Source organism: Narcine bancroftii, chromosome 2, assembly GCF_036971445.1.
Source record: "Narcine bancroftii isolate sNarBan1 chromosome 2, sNarBan1.hap1, whole genome shotgun sequence".
NCBI lineage: Eukaryota > Metazoa > Chordata > Chondrichthyes > Torpediniformes > Narcinidae > Narcine > Narcine bancroftii.
Window position 1 is genome coordinate 361,250,650 of NC_091470.1, and position 17,751 is coordinate 361,268,400.

General features: G+C 61.4%; 1 protein-coding gene and 1 long non-coding RNA gene across 4 annotated transcripts in view; one reads left to right on the forward strand and one right to left on the reverse strand.

The window, feature by feature from the left end:
* Positions 1–6,641, reverse strand: part of LOC138755819 (uncharacterized) — a 44,596-nt gene extending 37,955 nt beyond the window's left edge. Inside the window, exon 1 of the long non-coding RNA XR_011352573.1 lies at positions 6,556–6,641. This is a non-coding gene — a long non-coding RNA (uncharacterized lncRNA). The remainder of the gene's footprint in view (positions 1–6,555) is intronic.
* Positions 6,563–17,751, forward strand: part of rnmt (RNA (guanine-7-) methyltransferase) — a 68,230-nt gene continuing 57,041 nt past the window's right edge. The window contains exon 1 of one of the 3 annotated variants that reach the window (XM_069922495.1): positions 6,563–6,729. In XM_069922495.1, coding sequence (XP_069778596.1) covers positions 6,694–6,729 — 36 coding nt within the window. In that variant the 5' untranslated portion in view covers positions 6,563–6,693. The remainder of the gene's footprint in view (positions 6,730–17,751) is intronic. The other 2 variants (XM_069922496.1, XM_069922497.1) reach the window with 2 other exon arrangements.

A 17,751-nucleotide genomic window follows, 5' to 3' on the forward strand; every position in this document is an offset into this window, starting at 1 on the left:
GTCCTCAGTCAAAAATAAAACTGTCCAAGGTCCATAACAGCTGAAACGCTGCAATATGAGACATAACTCAAGATGAAGGTTATCTATGTCTGAGATGTAGTGGAAGATGCAGATTGCCTCCATTCTCAGAGGGGCTACCATTTTGGAAAATTTGATCTCACCTAGTGGCCAATGGCTAATACATAAGAAGGAAATACAAATGGCCATATACAGAGCACTGCAATTGTTTAAAGGTGATTCATAAGGTTTATATTGGGACACCAGCAAACTCATTTGTTGAGGCAGTGTCAAATAGCTGGATCATGAGTTATGATAATCCCAAGACTGTGATATAAAAAGAGAACTCACCCAACACAATTGTTTCCTATTCATCTTCTTATCCTTTCTCCTCTTTCATAATTTTTGACTGTACATAGTTGAAGAACTTCTCACAAATTGATTCATGATAACGCAGTCATAGACTATTTTTATTTTGAGTATTAGAATAGAATCCTTTCTAATCTGTTGACACATTGGAACCTGTTTCGACACACTCATATGTTGCTACATTTGTAAAGCCAAGGGGTACCTCTCCTTTTTCTGGATAAAACATTGATTTCTTTTGGGATCTTGATGGCCAATGTAGGAGATTTACTCATTAGAATTGATAAACAGGGCTGCTGGAATTAGTCTTTACTGGCTGTGTCAAATCTTGTATCCTGAAATAGGTCCAGCAGGTCCACAGATAAAATTCATCTTGGCTATTGCCAGGCCATTGCTTCATAATGCATATTGTTCTGCTCCACTGCCCTTAAAAAGATTCCCTGTGGCATTTCTGCTATAGGGTTATATCCTGGGCTTTAATGATTCCATGCTTGCATTCAAGGGTGATGTAGCAGGCTGAGTGACCGTGCAGTTAGACTGGCCAAATCGCCAGCCCAGTTCGTTGGCACAAGATGGCACAGAACACCCTTCCCCTTTTCAGAAGCCCGTGTTTGGCAACACACATTGCCTGGGAGATGTCACCACTTCCTGGTTGCCCGTTGCTGGGCAGGCAGAGACTTCATAATGCGATGACGTCACTCCCATAGACCAGTGCGCCCAAGACAGCAAGTGGGTCATCCCCTAAAAGCAGCGCAAGAGATTCAAATAAAATCAGTGATTGGCTCATCCTAATAGTTCTGTGGCTTTGTTTATTCCCTGTGAAACAATTCATCTTGCTCAATTCAATTGGGTGCTTGTTCAACTAATTCCCCCATATATTGCCAGGGGGTGAGTAAAAGTTGAATACTTCACACCAATGTGTGGTGATTTCTCTATTCCAGATCTTATCTATAGACTAAACAAAATATCTTGATAACAATGGTGTGAAACACTAAAGTCTGTAAATGGTGTGATTGTGGTAAAGATGCAGAAATGCTGGAGGAACTCAGCGGGTCTTGCAATGTCCTTCGGAGGGAAATATATATTACCGACGTTTTGGGCCTGAACCCTGCTTCAAGGTATAAGCAAAAAGCAGGCAGGCACCTGAATGAAAAGGTTGGAGGAAAAGGGAGGCCAACAGACAAAAGGCGATTATTGGATATGGATAGGAGGAGAGGAAAGATGAGAATTGATTGGGAGAATTGATTGGGGATTCAGTGAATGGAGAGCTGGAGCAAAGGAGACAGGGAAAGAATGAGAGAGACAGAGCTGGAACAAAGGAGAAATAGGGATAAGGGAAGGGGAGAGAAGGCATGGGTGGAGGGGGTGGGTGCTGATGGAAACTAGAGAAGTCAATGTTAATAATGAACAACCTTTCCTCTTAAAGATAGCAATGAGGACTTTTTTGAGGTTTGGGAATACAATTTTGTGGTGTGAATAGATCCACTTTTCTTTCCCCTGTCTGAACATTCCTTCCTTCAAATCAATGATACTGAAATGTTCATGCTGAACAGTTCTTGTTGAGACAGAACTGGTGCTATCTGTAACAGTATCATGCAATAGGTTGTGTAAAATAGCAATAACACTGGACAACACACTTTTCAAAAAGTTTGCTTCCTGAAAATAAAATCAGAGATTTAATTTTTATTTTAAAAATTTTTTAAATTACTTTTAATTTTTTTAGTTAAAAAAAATCAAATGTAGTTATTTAAATATTAATTTTTAAATTAAAAATTTAAATTAATTTTAAAAACTTAGACATACAGCACAGTAAAAGGCCATTTTGGCCAACGAGCTCATGCCACCCAATTATATCGAATTAATCTACAACCCCCCAGTACGTTTCGAACAGTGAGAGGAAACCAGAGCCACCGGAAGAAGCGCATGCAGACAAAGGGAGAACGTACAAACTCCTTACAGACGACACGGGATTTGAACCCAGGTTGCTGGCTCTGCGCTAACCGCTACGCTAACCGTGCCACCCCAACAATTAACATTAAGCTAATTTAATCCTTATTGATCTTTTATAGTTTTGAAATGATCTACATTTGTTGCGCAAGACATTGGTGAGGCCAAATTTGGAGTATTGTGTGCACTTACCTGCAGAAAAGGTATCAATAAGATTGAATGAGTGCAGAGAAACTTTACGAGGATGTTGCCAGCACTTAAAGAACTAAGTTAAAGGGAAAGGTTGAACAGGTTAGAACTTTATTCCCTGAAGTGTAGGAGAATAAGGGCAGATTTGAAAGAGGTATACAAAATTATGAGGGTATATACAGGGTAAATAATAACAGAATCAGAATTTATGTCATGAAATTTGTTGTTCGATGGCAGCATACCAGAACAAAAAAATACATAAATTACCTTACAAAATAGTACAAGAAAAATAAGACAAAGCAAGTAAGTTCATTGTTCATCCAGGAATCCGATGGTAGAGTGGAAAAAGTTGTTCTTCAGGCTCTGTACCTTTTTGCCAATGGTAGTAGAGTGAAGAGGCATGGCCTGTGTAGTTGGGGTCCTTGAGGATAGAGGCTGCTTTCTTAAGACACTGCCTCTTGTAGATGTCCTCGATGGAGTGAAGAGTGATGTTGCAGGCCCAGATAACAACCTTTTCTTGTCATGAGTGTTGGCACCTTCGAATAAAGTCTCAACATCACATCCCTGCTCTTGTGTTCTAGTCCTCTTGAAATGAAAGCCAGTATTGCATTTGCCTTCTTCTCCACCATCTCAACACGCAGGTTTACCTTCAGGTTATCATGCACGAGGATCCCCAGGTTTCTTTGCCACTATTCGTCAGTGCAGAATTATTTTTTCCATCTAGTCTCATCAACCTGCACCATGGCCCTCCATGCCCCTCCCATCCATGCACTTATCCAATCTTCTCTTAAATGTACAATCAAGCTCACTTTCACCATTAGTGATGCAACCAGCCAGAATGCTCTCCATGGTAAACCTGTAGAAGAGTCAGAGTCTTCGGTGACATACCCAAGAGTTAGAGGACATAGGTCAAGTGTGAAAATGTTTAAGGGGAACATAAGGGGGTGATGGGAGTGTGGAACAAGCTACCGAGGGAGAAGGTGAAAGTGGGCTTGATTTTAACATTTAAGAGAAGATTGAATAGGTACATGGATGTGAGTAGTATGGTGGTCTGGGTGCAGGTTGATGGGACCAGATGGTAAACATAGTTCTGTAAAGACTAGATGGGCTGAAAAGCCTGTTTTAGTGCTGTAGTGATCTATATCCATTCCTACTCTACAATTAAGCGGATATACAATTGCCACCATGTGGTCAAAAAGGGTTAAGAATTTCTTGCAGAAGCTGAAATCTATCTAACCTTGAAACTATTCAGCAGAGAAAAATAATGCTTGACGTTGCTGCAGGAATGGGATTAATATTTGCTGTCATTGGATAAGGGAGAGTGGGAAGGGAAAGACCAACTTGTACTTTCATCTGTTTCTGTTGCAAGGGTAGCTTCACTCCAGGAGTAAAACAGGAAAACCTGCAGATGCTGTGATTGTAGTGCAATACACAAAGGTGCTGGAGAAACTCAGCAGGTAATGCAGCATCTATAGAAAGTCAAGGCTAACCTATGATTATCTTAGAGAAGGGCTGAGGCCTGAAACATCAGTTCCTATTGATACTGCGTAGCTTGCTGAGTTTCTCCAGCACTTTTGTGTTTTGCACTTAACCTCAGGATTGTCTTGTGATTTCTTCTGATGCAAGGATCGACAAAGAGATAAACAACAGACTCGCCAAGGCAAATAGCGCCTTTGGAAGACTACACAAAAGAGTCTGGAAAAACAACCACCTGAAGAAACACACAAAGATCAGCGTGTACAGAGCCGTTGTCATACCCACGCTCCTGTTCGGCTCCGAATCATGGGTCCTCTACCGGCATCACCTACGGCTCCTAGAACGCTTCCATTAGCGCTGTCTCCGCTCCATCCTCAACATTCAATGCAATGACTTCATCACCAACATCGAATTACTCGAGCTGGCAGAGTCTGTAAGCATCGAATCCATACTGCTGAAGACCCAACTGCGCTGGGTGGGTCATGTCTCCAGAATGGAGGACCATCGCCTTCCCAAGATCGTGTTCTATGGCGAGCTCTCCACCGGGCCACCGAGACAGAGGTGCACCAAAGAAGAGGTACAAGGACTGCTTAAAGAAATCTCTTGGTGCCTGCCACATTGACCACCGCCAGTGGGCTGATCTCGCCTCCAACCGTGCATCTTGGTGCCTCACAGTTCGGCGGGCAGCAACCTCCTTTGAAGAAGACCGCAGAGCCCACCTCACTGACAAAAGACAAAGGAGGAAAAACCCAACACCCAACCCCAACCCACCAATTTTCCCTTGCAACCGCTGCAACCTGCCTGTCCCGCATCGGACTTGTCAGTCACCAACGAGCCTGCAGCAGACGTGGACATACCCCTCCATAAATCTTCATCTGCGAAGCCAAGCCAAAGAATCCAATTTAAGAATTCAAACACTCAAATTCCCAACCAAGAGTCAGTTGTGAGGAGCATCCTCTAGTGATCGGCACCATAAAATACATTAGATAGTCTGGCAAAATGGACAGATGACAGCTGCAGATGGAGTGGAAGAATTTCAGTGTTTATTTGTACATGATAAAACTCATACTTAGCAGGGAGTCAAGGAGAATGTGAGAAAACAGAGGGCAGAAAGATAAATGGGGGAAATTACATTACCTGTATTTTGAGAACAGGATATAGATTTAATGGGCCGAATGGCTGACCTCAATGTTTCAAAGGGGGAGAAAATGAAAATGCCCAGAGGCAAAGGTACCTGGGCATCCTTGTGCAGGATAAGCTGAAGGTAAATTTCCATGTTGACTCAGTGGTGAAGAAGGTAAATGCAATGCTGGGATTCATTTCAAGAGAACTAGAATACAAAAGCAGAGATGTGATGTTGAGGCTTTATAAGGCACTGGTGAGACACCACTTGGAGCATTGTGAGCAGTTTTGGGGCTCCTCATTTAAGAAAAGATGTGCTGACATTGGAAAGGGTCCAAAGGAGGTTCACCAGGATGATTCTGCGAATGAAAGGGTTATCATTTGAGGAGTGTTTGACAGCTAAGCCTGAACTCATTGGAATTTAGGCAAATGAGTGAGGGAGGGGTGGGGGGAACAAATCTCATTGAAACAATTTGAATGTTGAAAGGTGTTGACAGAGTAGATGTAGAAAGGTTGTTTCCCATGGTGGGAAAGTCTAGGACAAAAGGGCACAACTTCAGGATTGAAAGGCATCCACTTAAAACAGAAATGTGAGAAATTTCTTCAGACAGAAAGTGGTAAATCTGTGGAATTTGTTGCCCCAGGAGATTGTGGAAGCCAAGTCACTGACTGTATTCAAGACAAAGATTGATAGTTTCTTGATTAACCAGAGCATAAAGGTATGGGGAGAAGGTCAGGCAGTGGGGCTGAGTGGGGAAATATATCAGCTCATGATTGAATGGCAGGGCAGACACAATGCCTGAATAGCCTGTTTCTACTCATGTCTTATAGACTTATGGAATACAGTACCTGAGCCAGTTCTTTGGAAGGCTTATCTGGCTCTCCTTGATACACCATTCGCTTTATCTTGAGTTTACTGCTGGTAGGATCTCCTGTGCATGCCCCCACCCCACATCCAAACAAGTCCACCACCTTCATATCACACTAACACCCTTAACTCCCACCGTCCCCTGCCACCTAACACTACCCCAACCCTCACTTCCCCACAAACTCCAATCCCCCAGCAGCCACCCATTTCTCACCAACAGCCTCCCATTCCCCATCCCTTCCCCACCCCCTCCCCCTCTTACCCACCCCCTCCCCCTCACCCCCTCCCCCCCCCACCCCACCCCCCCTCCCCCACCCCCACCACACCCCCACCCCCCTCCCCCCTCCCCCCCACCCCACCACCCCCCTCCCCCACCCCCCCACCCCCACCCCCACTCCCCCACCCCCCCACCCCCCTCCCCCACCCCCCCCCATCCCCCCCTCCCCCACCCCCCCCATCCCCCCCTCCCTACCCCCCCCATCCCCCCCTCCCTACCCCCCATTCCCACCCCGATGTTACCATCCCAAACACCTCAGTTCTATCCCTATCCCTCCCATGCACCCCCACCCTCCACAGAACAAGATCCCCACCTTTCAGGCGCGGATCCAAGCGATTCGTCTCCGTGGCAACCGTTTGAACCGGAAGCGGAAGTGCGACAGAGGAGTCGGTGACAGAGGCGCTCGCGATCGGAGACGTCAGGGATCGGCGCAGAGAAGCGGGCGGGCGGGATGAGCAGCTCAGCGGGGAGGGGCCGAAAGTATCAGGTGAGATCCAGACAACCCCCTCGCCCCAAGCTCTCCACCCGCTGCACTCCCCAGATCACCTCCCCCATCTCCCCCTCCTCCCCATCTCCTCCATCTCCCCCCATCTCCCCCATCTCCCCCTCCCCATCTCCCCCTCCCCCCATCTCCCCCCTCCCCCCATCTCCCCCTCCCCCCATCTCCCCCTCCCCCCATCTCCCCCTCCTCCCCATCTCCCCCTCCCCCATCTTCCCCCCTCCTCCCCATCTCCCCCCTCCTCCCCATCTCCCCCTCCCCATCTCCCCCTCCCCATCTCCCCTCCCCCATCCCTCCTCATCTCCCCCCTCCTCCCCATCTCCCCCCTCCTCCCCATCTCCCCCATCTCCCCCTCCCCATCTCCCCTCCACCATCTCCCCCTCCCCCTCTCCCTCTCCCTCCCCCATCTTCCCTCCCCCATCTCCCCCATCTCCCCCTCCCCATCTCCCCCATCTCCCCCTCCCCATCTCCCCCTCCCCATCTCCCCCTCCCCGATCCTCCCCCTCCCCATCTCCCCCCTCCCCATCTCCCCCTCCCCATCTCCCCCTCCCCATCTCCCCCCTCCCCCATCTCCCCCTCCCCCCATCTCCCCCTCCCCCCACTCCCCCTCCCCCCATCTCCCCTCCCCCATCTCCCCCTCCTCCCCATCTCCCCCTCCTCCCCATCTCCCCTCCCCATCTTCCCTCCCCCATCTCCCCCTCCTCCCCATCTCCCCCTCCCCCATCTCCCCCTCCCCCCATCTCCCCCTCCCCCATCTCCCCCTCCCCCCATCTCCCCCTCCCCCATCTCCCCCTCCCCCCATCTCCCCCTCCCCCCATCTCCCCCTCCCCCCATCTCCCCCTCCCCCCCATCTCCCCCCCCCCCCTCTCCCCCTCCCCCCATCTCCCCCTCCCCCATCTCCCCCTCCCCCCATCTCCCCCTCCCCCCATCTCCCCCCTCCCCCATCTCCCCCTCCCCCCATCTCCCCCTCCCCCCATCTCCCCCTCCCCCATCTCCCCCTCCCCCATCTCCCCCTCCCATCTCCCCCTCCCCCATCTCCCCCCTCCCCCATCTCCCCCTCCCCATCTCCCCCTCCCCCATCTCCCCCTCCTCCCCATCTCCCCCTCCCCCATCTCCCCCTCCTCCCCATCTCCCCCTCCCCCATCTCCCCTCCCCCATCTCCCCCCTCCTCCCCATCTCCCCCATCCCCCCCCCATCTCCCCCTCCCCATCTCCCCTCCCCCATCTCCCCCTCCCCATCTCCCCCTCCCCCATCTCCCCTCCCCCCTCCCCCTCCCCCCTCCCCCTCCCCCATCTTCCCCCCTCCCCCATCTCCCCCTCCCCCACTTCCCCCTCCCCCCATCTCCCCCTCCCCATCTCCCCTCCCCATCTCCCCTCCCCATCTCTCCCTCCCTCCTCCCCATCTCCCCCTCCCCCATCTCCCCCTCCCCATCTCCCCCTCCCCCATCTCCCCCTCCCCCCATCTCCCCCTCCCCCCATCTCCCCCTCCCCCCATCTCCCCCTCTCCCCCTCACCCCTCTCCCCCTCCCCATCTTCCCCCTCCTCCCATCTCCCCTCCACCATGTCCCCCTCCCCCATGTCCCCCTCCTCCCCATCTCCCCCTCCCCCATCTCCCCCTCCTCCCCATCTCCCCCTCCCCCATCTTCCCCTCCCCCATCTCCCCCTCCTCCCCATCTCCCCCTCCCCCATCTCCCCTCCCCATCTCCCCCTCCTCCCCATCTCCCCCTCCCCATCTCCCCCTCCCCATCTCCCCTCCCCCATCTCCCCATCCTCCCCTCTCCCCTCCCCCATCTTCCCCTCCCCCATCTTCCCCCTCCCCCATCTTCCCCCTCCCCCATCTCCCCCTCCCCCATCTTCCCCCTCCCCCATCTTCCCCTCCCCCATCTTCCCCCCTCCCCCATCTTCCCCCTCCCCCATCTTCCCCCCTCCCCCATCTTCCCCCTCCTCCCCAACTTCCCCCTCCCCCATCTCCCCACCCCATCCCTCCCCATCTCCCCTCCTCCCCATCTCCCCCCTCCTCCCCATCTCCCCCTCCTCCCCATCTCCCCCCTCCTCCCATCTCCCCCCTCCCCCATCTCCCCCTCCCCCATCTCCCCCTCCCCATCTCCCCCTCCCCCATCTCCCCCTCCCCCATCTCCCCCTCCCCCATCTCCCCCTCCCCCCATCTCCCCCTCCCCCATCTCCCCCTCCCCCATCTCCCCCTCCCCCATCTCCCCCTCCCCCCATCTCCCCCTCCCCCCCATCTCCCCCTCCCCCATCTCCCCCTCCCCATCTCCCCCTCCCCCATCTCCCCCTCCCCCATCTCCCCCTCCCCCATCTCCCCCTCCCCCATCTCCCCCTCCCCCATCTCCCCCTCCCCCAACTCCCCCTCCCCCATCTCCCCCTCCCCCCATCTCCCCCCTCCCCCATCTCCCCTCCTCCCCCTCCCCCATCTCCCCCTCCCCCCATCTCCCCCTCCCCCATCTCCCCTCCCCCATCTCCCCCCTCCTCCCCATCTCCCCCCTCCTCCCCATCTCCCCCCTCCTCCCCATCTCCCCCTCCTCCCCATCTCCCCCTCCCCATCTCCCCCACCCACTCCCCTCCCCATCTCCCCCTCCCCATCTCCCCCTCCCCCATCTCCCCTCCCCCATCTTCCCCCACCCCCTCTCCCCTCCCCCATCTCCCCCTCCCCCATCTTCCCCTCCTCCCCATCTCCCCCTCCCCCATCTCCCCCTCCCCCATCTCCCCCTCCCCCATCACCCCCCCATCTCCCCCCTCCCCCATCTCCCCTCCCCCATCTCCCCCCTCCTCCATCTCCCCCTCCTCCCCATCTCCCCCTCCCCATCTCCCCATCTCCCCCACCCATCTCCCCATCTCCCCCTCCCCATCTCCCCTCCCCCATCTCCCCTCCCCATCAACCCCCTCCTCCCCACCTCCCCCTCCCCCATCTCCCCGCCCCCATCTCCCCTCCTCCCCATCTCCCCCTCCTCCCAATCTCCCCACACACCCCCCACCATCCCCCCCCCCATCTCCCCCCCATCTCCCCCCCCATCTCCCCCATCCCCCCATCTCCCCCATCTCCCCCCCCATCCCCCCCCCCCCTCCCCCCATCTCCCCCCCTCCCCATCTCCCCCCCCTCCCCATCCCCCCCCTCCCCCATCTCCCCCCCTCCCCCAACTCCCCCCCTCCCCCATCTCCCCCCCCCCTCACCCCACTCCCACCCACCCCCATCTCCCCCTCCCCCATCTCCCCACCCCACCCCCATCTCCCCCCCCCATCTCCCCCATCCCCCATCTCCCCCTCCCCCATCCCCCCAACCCCCACTCCCCCTCCCCCATCTCCCCCTCACCCATTCTCCCCCTCACCCCATCTCCCCCTCCCCCATCTCCCCCTCCCCCCATCTCCCCCTCCCCCATCTCCCCCCCCCCCATCTCCCCCTCCCCCATCTCCCCTCCCCATCTCCCCCCCCCATCTCCCCTCCCCCCATCTCCCCCTCCCCCATCTCCCCCTCCCCCAACTCCCCACCCCCATCTCCCCCAACCCATCTCCCCTCCCCCAACTCCCCTCCCCATCTCCCCTCCCCCATCTCCCCTCCCCCATCTCCCCCCTCCCCCCATCTCCCCCTCCCCCATCTCCCCCCTCCTCCCCATCTCCCCCTCCCCCATCTCCCCCTCCTCCCCATCTCCCCCTCCCCCAACTCCCCACCCCCAATCTCCCCTCCTCCCCAACTCCCCCAACTCCCCACTCCCCCTCCTCCCCAACTCCCCCATCTCCCCCCCCATCCCCCTCCCACCACCTCCCCTCCCCCATCTCCCCTCCCCCATCTCCCCTCCCCCATCTCCCCTCCCCCACTCCCCCCCTCCCCTCCCCCATCTCCCCCTCCCCATCTTCCCCCTCCCCATCTTCCCCCTCCTCCCATCTCCCCTCCCCATCTCCCCTCCCCCATCTCCCCCTCCCCCATCTCCCATCCCCCTCCCCCATCTCCCCCTCCCCCATCTCCCCCTCCCCCATCTCCCCTCCCCCATCTCCCCCTCCCCATCTCCCCCTCCCCCATCTCCCCCTCCCCCATCTCCCCCCTCCTCCCCATCTCCCCTCCCCATCTCCCCCTCCCCCAACTCCCCCTCCCCCATCTCCCCCTCCCCATCTTCCCCCTCCCACTCACTTCCCCCTCCCCCATCTCCCCTCCCCCATCTCCCCCTCCCCCATCTCCCCCACCTCCCCACTCCCCCATCTCCCCTCCACCCATCTCCCCTCTCCCAATCTCCCCCACTCCCATCTCCCCCTCTCCCATCTCCCCCTCCTCCCATCTCCCCCTCCCCATCTCCCCCTCCCCCATCTCCCCTCCCCCATCTTCCCCTCCCCATCTCCCCTCCCCCATCTCCCCCCTCTCCCCTCCCCCATCTTCCCCCTCCCCCATCTTCCCCCTCCCCATCTCCCCCTCCCCCAACTCCCCCTCCCACCATCTCCCCCCCATCCCCCATCTCCCCCACTCCCCCATCTCCCCTCCCCCATCTTCCCCCCTCCCCCCATCTCCCCTCCCCCATCTCCCCCTCCCCCATCTTCCCCCTCCCCCATCTCCCCCTCCCCCATCTCCCCTCCCCCATCTTCCCCTCCCCATCTCCCCTCCCCACTTCCCCCGCCCCCATCTTCCCCTCCCCCCATCTCCCCTCCCCCCATCTCCCCTCCTCCCATCTCCCCCCTTCTCCCCCTCCCCATCTCCCCCTCCCCATCTCCCCTCCCCCATCTCCCCCTCCCCCTCTCCCCTCCCCCATCTCCCCCTCCTCCCCATCTCCCCCTCCCCCATCTTCCCCCTCCTCCCCATCTCCCCCTCCCCATCTCCCCCTCCTCCCCATCTCCCCCCTCCCCCATCTCCCCCTCCCCCATCTCCCCCTCCCCCATCTCCCCCTCCCCCATCTCCCCTCCCCCATCTCCCCCTCCCCCATCTCCCCCTCCCCCATCTCCCCCTCCCCCATCTCCCCCCTCCCCATCTCCCCCTCCCCCATCTCCCCCTCCCCCATCTCCCCTCCCCATCTCCCCCTCCCCCATCTCCCCCTCCCCCATCTCCCCTCCCCCATCTCCCCTCCCCCCTCTCCCCATCTCCCCCATCTCCCCATCTCCCCATCTCCCCCTCCCCCATCTCCCCCTCCCCCATCTCCCCTCCCCCATCTCCCCCTCCCCATCTCCCCCTCCTCCCCACCTCCCCCTCCCCCATCTCCCGCCCCATCTCCCCCTCTCCCATCTCCCCCATCTCCCCTCCCCCATCTCCCCCCTCCTCCCCATCTCCCCCATCTCCCCTCCCCCATCTCCCCTCCCCCATCTCCCCTCCCCCATCTCCCCTCCCCCATCTCCCCCCCTCCTCCCGATCTCCCCCTCCCCCATCTCCCCCTCCTCCCCATCTCCCCCTCCCCCATCTCCCCCTCCCCCATCTCCCCTCCCCCATCTCCCCCTCCTCCCCATCTCCCCCTCCTCCCCATCTCCCCCATCTCCCCCTCCCCTCCCCCATCTCCCCTCCCCCATCTCCCCCTCCCCCATCTCCCCTCCCCCATCTCCCCTCCCCCATCTTCCCCCCCCCTCTCCCCTCCCCCATCTCCCCCTCCCCATCTTCCCCCTCCTCCCCATCTCCCCTCCCCATCTCCCCTCCCCCATCTCCCCCTCCCCCATCTCCCCCTCCCCCCATCTCCTCCCTCCTCCCCATCTCCCCCATCTCCCCCTCCCCCATCTCCCCCTCCCCCATCTCCCCTCCCCATCTCCCCCCTCCTCCCCATCTCCCCTCCCCCATCTCCCCTCCCCCATCTCCCCCTCCCCCATCTCCCCCTCCCCATCTCCCCCTCCCCCATCTCCCCCTCCCCCATCTCCCCCTCCCCCATCTCCCCCTCCCCCATCTCCCCCTCCCCCATCCCCTCTCCCATCTCCCCCTCCCCCATCTCCCCTCTCCCATCTCCCCTCCCCCATCTTCCCCCCCTCTCCCCCTCCCCCATCTCCCCCTCCCCCATCTTCCCCCTCCCCCATCTCCCCCTCCCCCATCTTCCCCCTCCCCCATCTTCCCCCTCCCCCATCTTCCCCCTCCCCCATCTTCCCCCTCCCCCATCTTCCCTCCCCCATCTCCCCTCCTCCCCATCTCCCCTCCTCCCCATCTCCCCCTCCCCCATCTCCCCTCCCCCATCTCCCCCCCTCCTCCCCATCTCCCCCTCCCCATCTCCCCCTCCCCATCTCCCCCTCCCCATCTCCCCCTCCCCATCTCCCCTCCCCCATCTTCCCCCTCACACATCTCCCCCTCCCCCATCTCCCCCTCCCCCATCTTCCCCTCTCCCCTCTCCCCCATCTCCCCCTCCCCCATCTCCCCCTCCCCCATCTCCCCCTCCCCCATCTCCCCCTCCCCCATCTCCCCCTCCCCCATCTCCCCTCCCCCATCTCCCCTCCCCCATCTCCCCTCCCCCATCTCCCCCTCCCCCATCTCCCCCCTCCCCATCTCCCCCTCCTCCCCATCTCCCCTCCCCCATCTCCCCCTCCCCCATCTCCCCCTCCCCATCTCCCCTCCCCATCTCCCCTCCCCCATCTCCCCTCCCCCATCTCCCCTCCCCCATCTCCCCTCCCCCATCTCCCCACCCCCATCTCCCCTCCCCCATCTCCCCTCCCCCATCTCCCCTCCCCCATCTCCCCATCTCCCCTCCCCCATCTCCCCTCCCCCATCTCCCCCTCCTCCCCATCTCCCCTCCCCCATCTCCCCTCCCCCATCTCCCCCTCCCCCATCTCCCCCTCCCCCATCTCCCCCTCCCCCATCTCCCCCTCCTCCCCATCTCCCCCCTTCTCCCCATCTCCCCCTCCCCCATCTCCCCCTCCCCCATCTCCCCCTCCCCCATCTCCCCCTCCCCCATCTCCCCCTCCCCATCTCCCCTCCCCCATCTCCCCCCCTCCCCCATCTCCCCTCCCCCATCTCCCCCCTCCTCCCCATCTCCCCTCCCCCATCTCCCCCTCCCCCATCTCCCCTATCTCCCCCTCCCCATCTCCCCTCCCCATCTCCCCCTCCCCCATCTTCCCCCTCCCCCATCTCCCCTCCTCCCCATCTCCCCCTCCCCCATCTCCCCGCCCCCATCTCCTCCCCCTCCCCATCTCCTCCCTCCTCCCCATCTCCCCCCCTCCCCCTCCCCCATCTCCCCCTCCCCATCTCCCCTCCTCCCCATCTCCCCCTCCCCCATCTCCCCCTCCCCCATCTCCCCCTCCCCATCTCCCCTCCCCCATCTTCCCCCTCCCCCATCTCCCCCTCCCCCATCTCCCCCTCCCCCATCTCCCCCTCCCCCATCCCCCTCTCCCATCTCCCCCTCCCCATCTCCCCCTCTCCCATCTCCCCTCCCCCATCTTCCCCCCCCTCTCCCCCTCCCCCATCTTCCCCTCCCCATCTCCCTCCCCCTCCCCCATCTTCCCCTCCCCCATCTTCCCCCTCCCCCATCTTCCCCTCCCCCATCTTCCCCCTCCCCATCTTCCCCTCCCCCATCTTCCCCTCCCCCATCTTCCCCCTCCTCCCCATCTCCCCCTCCTCCCCATCTCCCCCTCCCCCATCTCCCCTCCCCCATCTCCCCCTCCTCCCCATCTCCCCCTCCCCATCTCCCCCTCCCCATCTCCCCCTCCCCATCTCCCCCTCCCCATCTCCCCTCCCCCATCTTCCCCCTCACACATCTCCCCCTCCCCCATCTCCCCCTCCCCCATCTCCCCATCTCCCCTCCTCCCCATCTCCCCCTCCCCCATCTCCCCCTCCCCCATCTCCCCCTCCCCCATCTCCCCCTCCCCCATCTCCCCTCCCCATCTCCCCTCCCCCATCTCCCTCCCCCATCTCCCCTCCCCCATCTCCCCCTCCCCCATCTCCCCCTCCTCCCCATCTCCCCTCCCCATCTCCCCCTCCCCCATCTCCCCCTCCCCATCTCCCCTCCCCATCTCCCCTCCCCATCTCCCCTCCCCCATCTCCCCTCCCCCATCTCCCCTCCCCCATCTCCCCACCCCCATCTCCCCTCCCCATCTCCCCTCCCCCATCTCCCCTCCCCCATCTCCCCCATTCTCCCCTCCCCATCTCCCCTCCCCCATCTCCCTCCCCCATCTCCCCTCCCCCATCTCCCCTCCCCCATCTCCCCCTCCTCCCCATCTCCCCTCCCCCATCTCCCCCTCCCCCATCTCCCCCTCCCCCATCTCCCCCTCCCCCATCTCCCCCTCCCCCATCTCCCCCTCCTCCCCATCTCCCCCCTCTTCCCCATCTCCCCCTCCCCCATCTCCCCCCTTCTCCCCATCTCCCCCTCCCCATCTCCCCTCCCCCATCTCCCCCTCCCCCATCTCCCCCTCCCCCATCTCCCCCTCCCCCATCTCCCCCTCCCCCATCTCCCCCTCCCCATCTCCCCTCCCCCATCTCCCCCCTCCTCCCCATCTCCCCTCCCCCATCTCCCCCCTCCTCCCCATCTCCCCTCCCCCATCTCCCCCTCCCCCATCTCCCTATCTCCCCCTCCCCATCTCCCCTCCCCATCTTCCCCTCCCCCATCTTCCCCCTCCCCATCTTCCCCTCCTCCCCATCTCCCCTCCCCCATCTCCCCGCCCCCATCTCCCCCTCCTCCCCATCTCCCCCCCATCTCCCCCTCCCCATCTCCCCCTCCCCCATCTCCCCCTCCCCCATCTCCCCTCCCCCATCTCCCCCTCCCCCATCTCCCCCTCCCCCATCTCCCCCTCCCCCTCTCTCCCCTCCCCCCTCCCCCTCCCCCCTCTCCCCCTCCCCCCTCTCCCCCTCCCCCCTCTCCCCCCCCCATCTCCCCTCCCCCATCTCCCCTTCCCCATCTCCCTCTCCTCCCCATCTCCCCCTCCCCCATCTTCCCCTCCTCCCATCTTCCCCCTCTCCCCATCTCCCCTCCTCCCCATCTCCCCCTCCCCATCTCCCCCCTCCTCCCATCTCCCCCTCCCCATCTCCCCCTTCTCCCCCTCCCCATCTCCCCTCCCCCATCTCCCCTCCCCCATCTCCCCTCCCCCATCTTCCCCCTCCCCCATCTTCCCCCTCCTCCCATCTTCCCCTCCTCCCCATCTCCCCTCCCCCATCTCCCCTCCCCATCTCCCCTCCCCCATCTCCCTCCCCCATCTCCCCTCCCCATCTCCCCTCCCCATCTCCCCTCCCCCATCTCCCCCCCTCCCCCATCTCCCCATCTCCCCCTCCCCATCTCCCCCTCCCCATCTCCCCTCCCCCATCTCCCCCTCCCCCATCTCCCCCTCCCCCATCTCCTCCCTCCCCCATCTCCTCCCTCCTCCCCATCTCCTCCCTCCTCCCCATCTCCTCCCTCCTCCCCATCTCCCCCATCTCCCCCTCCCCCATCTCCCCTCCCCATCTCCCCTCCTCCCCATCTCCCCCTCCCCCATCTCCCCCCTCCCCCATCTCCCCTCCCCCATCTCCCCCTCCCCCATCTCCCCCTCCCCCATCTTACCCCTCCTCCCCATCTCCCCTCCCCATCTCCCCCTCCCCCATCTCCCCCTCCCCCATCTCCCCTCCCCATCTCCCCTCCCCATCTCCCCTCCCCCATCTCCCCTCCCCCATCTCCCCTCCCCCATCTCCCCTCCCCCATCTCCCCTCCCCATCTCCCCTCCCCATCTCCCCTCCCCCATCTCCCCTCCCCATCTCCCTCCCCCATCTCCCCTCCCCCATCTCCCCTCCCCATCTCCCCTCCCCATCTCCCCTCCCCATCTCCCCTCCCCATCTCCCCTCCCCCATCTCCCCTCCCCCATCTCCCCTCCCCCATCTCCCCTCCCCCATCTCCCCTCCCCCATCTCCCCTCCCCCATCTCCCCTCCCCCATCTCCCCTCCCCCATCTCCCTCCCCATCTCCCCTCCCCCATCTCCCCTCCCCCATCTCCCCTCCCCCATCTCCCCTCCCCATCTCCCCCTCCCCCATCTCCCCCTCCCCATCTCCCCCTCTTCCCCATCTCCCCCTCCCCCATCTCCCCCTTCTCCCCATCTCCCCCTCCCCCATCTCCCCCTCCCCCATCTCCCCCTCCCCCATCTCCCCCTCCCCCATCTCCCCTCCCCCATCTCCCCCTCCCCCATCTCCCCTCCCCCATCTCCCCCTCCTCCCCATCTCCCCTCCCCCATCTCCCCCATCTCCCTCCCCATCTCCCTATCTCCCCTCCCATCTCCCCCCTCATCTTCCCCTCCCCATCTCCCCTCCCCATCTCCCCTCCCCCATCTCCCCCTCCCCCATCTCCCCCTCCCCCATCTCCCCTCCCCATCTCCCTCCCCCATCTCCCCCTCCCCCATCTCCCTCCCCATCTCCCCCTCCCCCATCTCCCCTCCCCCATCTCCCCCTCCCCCATCTCCCCCTCCCCCATCTCCCCCTCCCCATCTCCCCCTCCCCCATCTTCCCCCTCCCCCATCTTCCCCCTCCCCATCTCCCCCCATCTCCCCCTCCCCATCCCCATCTCCCCCTCCCCCATCTCCCCCTCCCCCATCTCCCCTCCCCCATCTCCCCTCCCCCATCTCCCCTCCCCCATCTCCCCCTCCCCCATCCCTCCCCATCTCCCCCTCCCCATCTCCCCCTCCCTCCATCTCCCCTCCCCCATCTCCCCCCTCTCCCCTCCCCCATCTTCCCCCTCCCCCATCTTCCCCCTCCCCATCTTCCCCCTCCCCCATCTTCCCCCTCCCCCATCTTCCCCCTCCCCCATCTTCCCCCTCCCCCATCTTCCCCCTCCCCCATCTTCCCCTCCCCCATCTTCCCCCTCCTCCCCATCTCCCCCTCCTCCCCATCTCCCCCTCCCCCATCTCCCCTCCCCCATCTCCCCCCTCCTCCCCCATCTCCCCCTCCCCATCTCACCCTCCCCCCATCTCCCCATCTCCCCCCATCTCCCCCTCCCCATCTCCCCTCCCCCATCTTCCCCCTCACACATCTCCCCCTCCCCATCTCCCCCTCCCCCATCTTCCCCATCTCCCCTCCTCCCCATCTCCCCCTCCCCCATCTCCCCCTCCCCCATCTCCCCCCTCCCCCATCTCCCCTCCCCCATCTCCCCTCCCCCATCTCCCA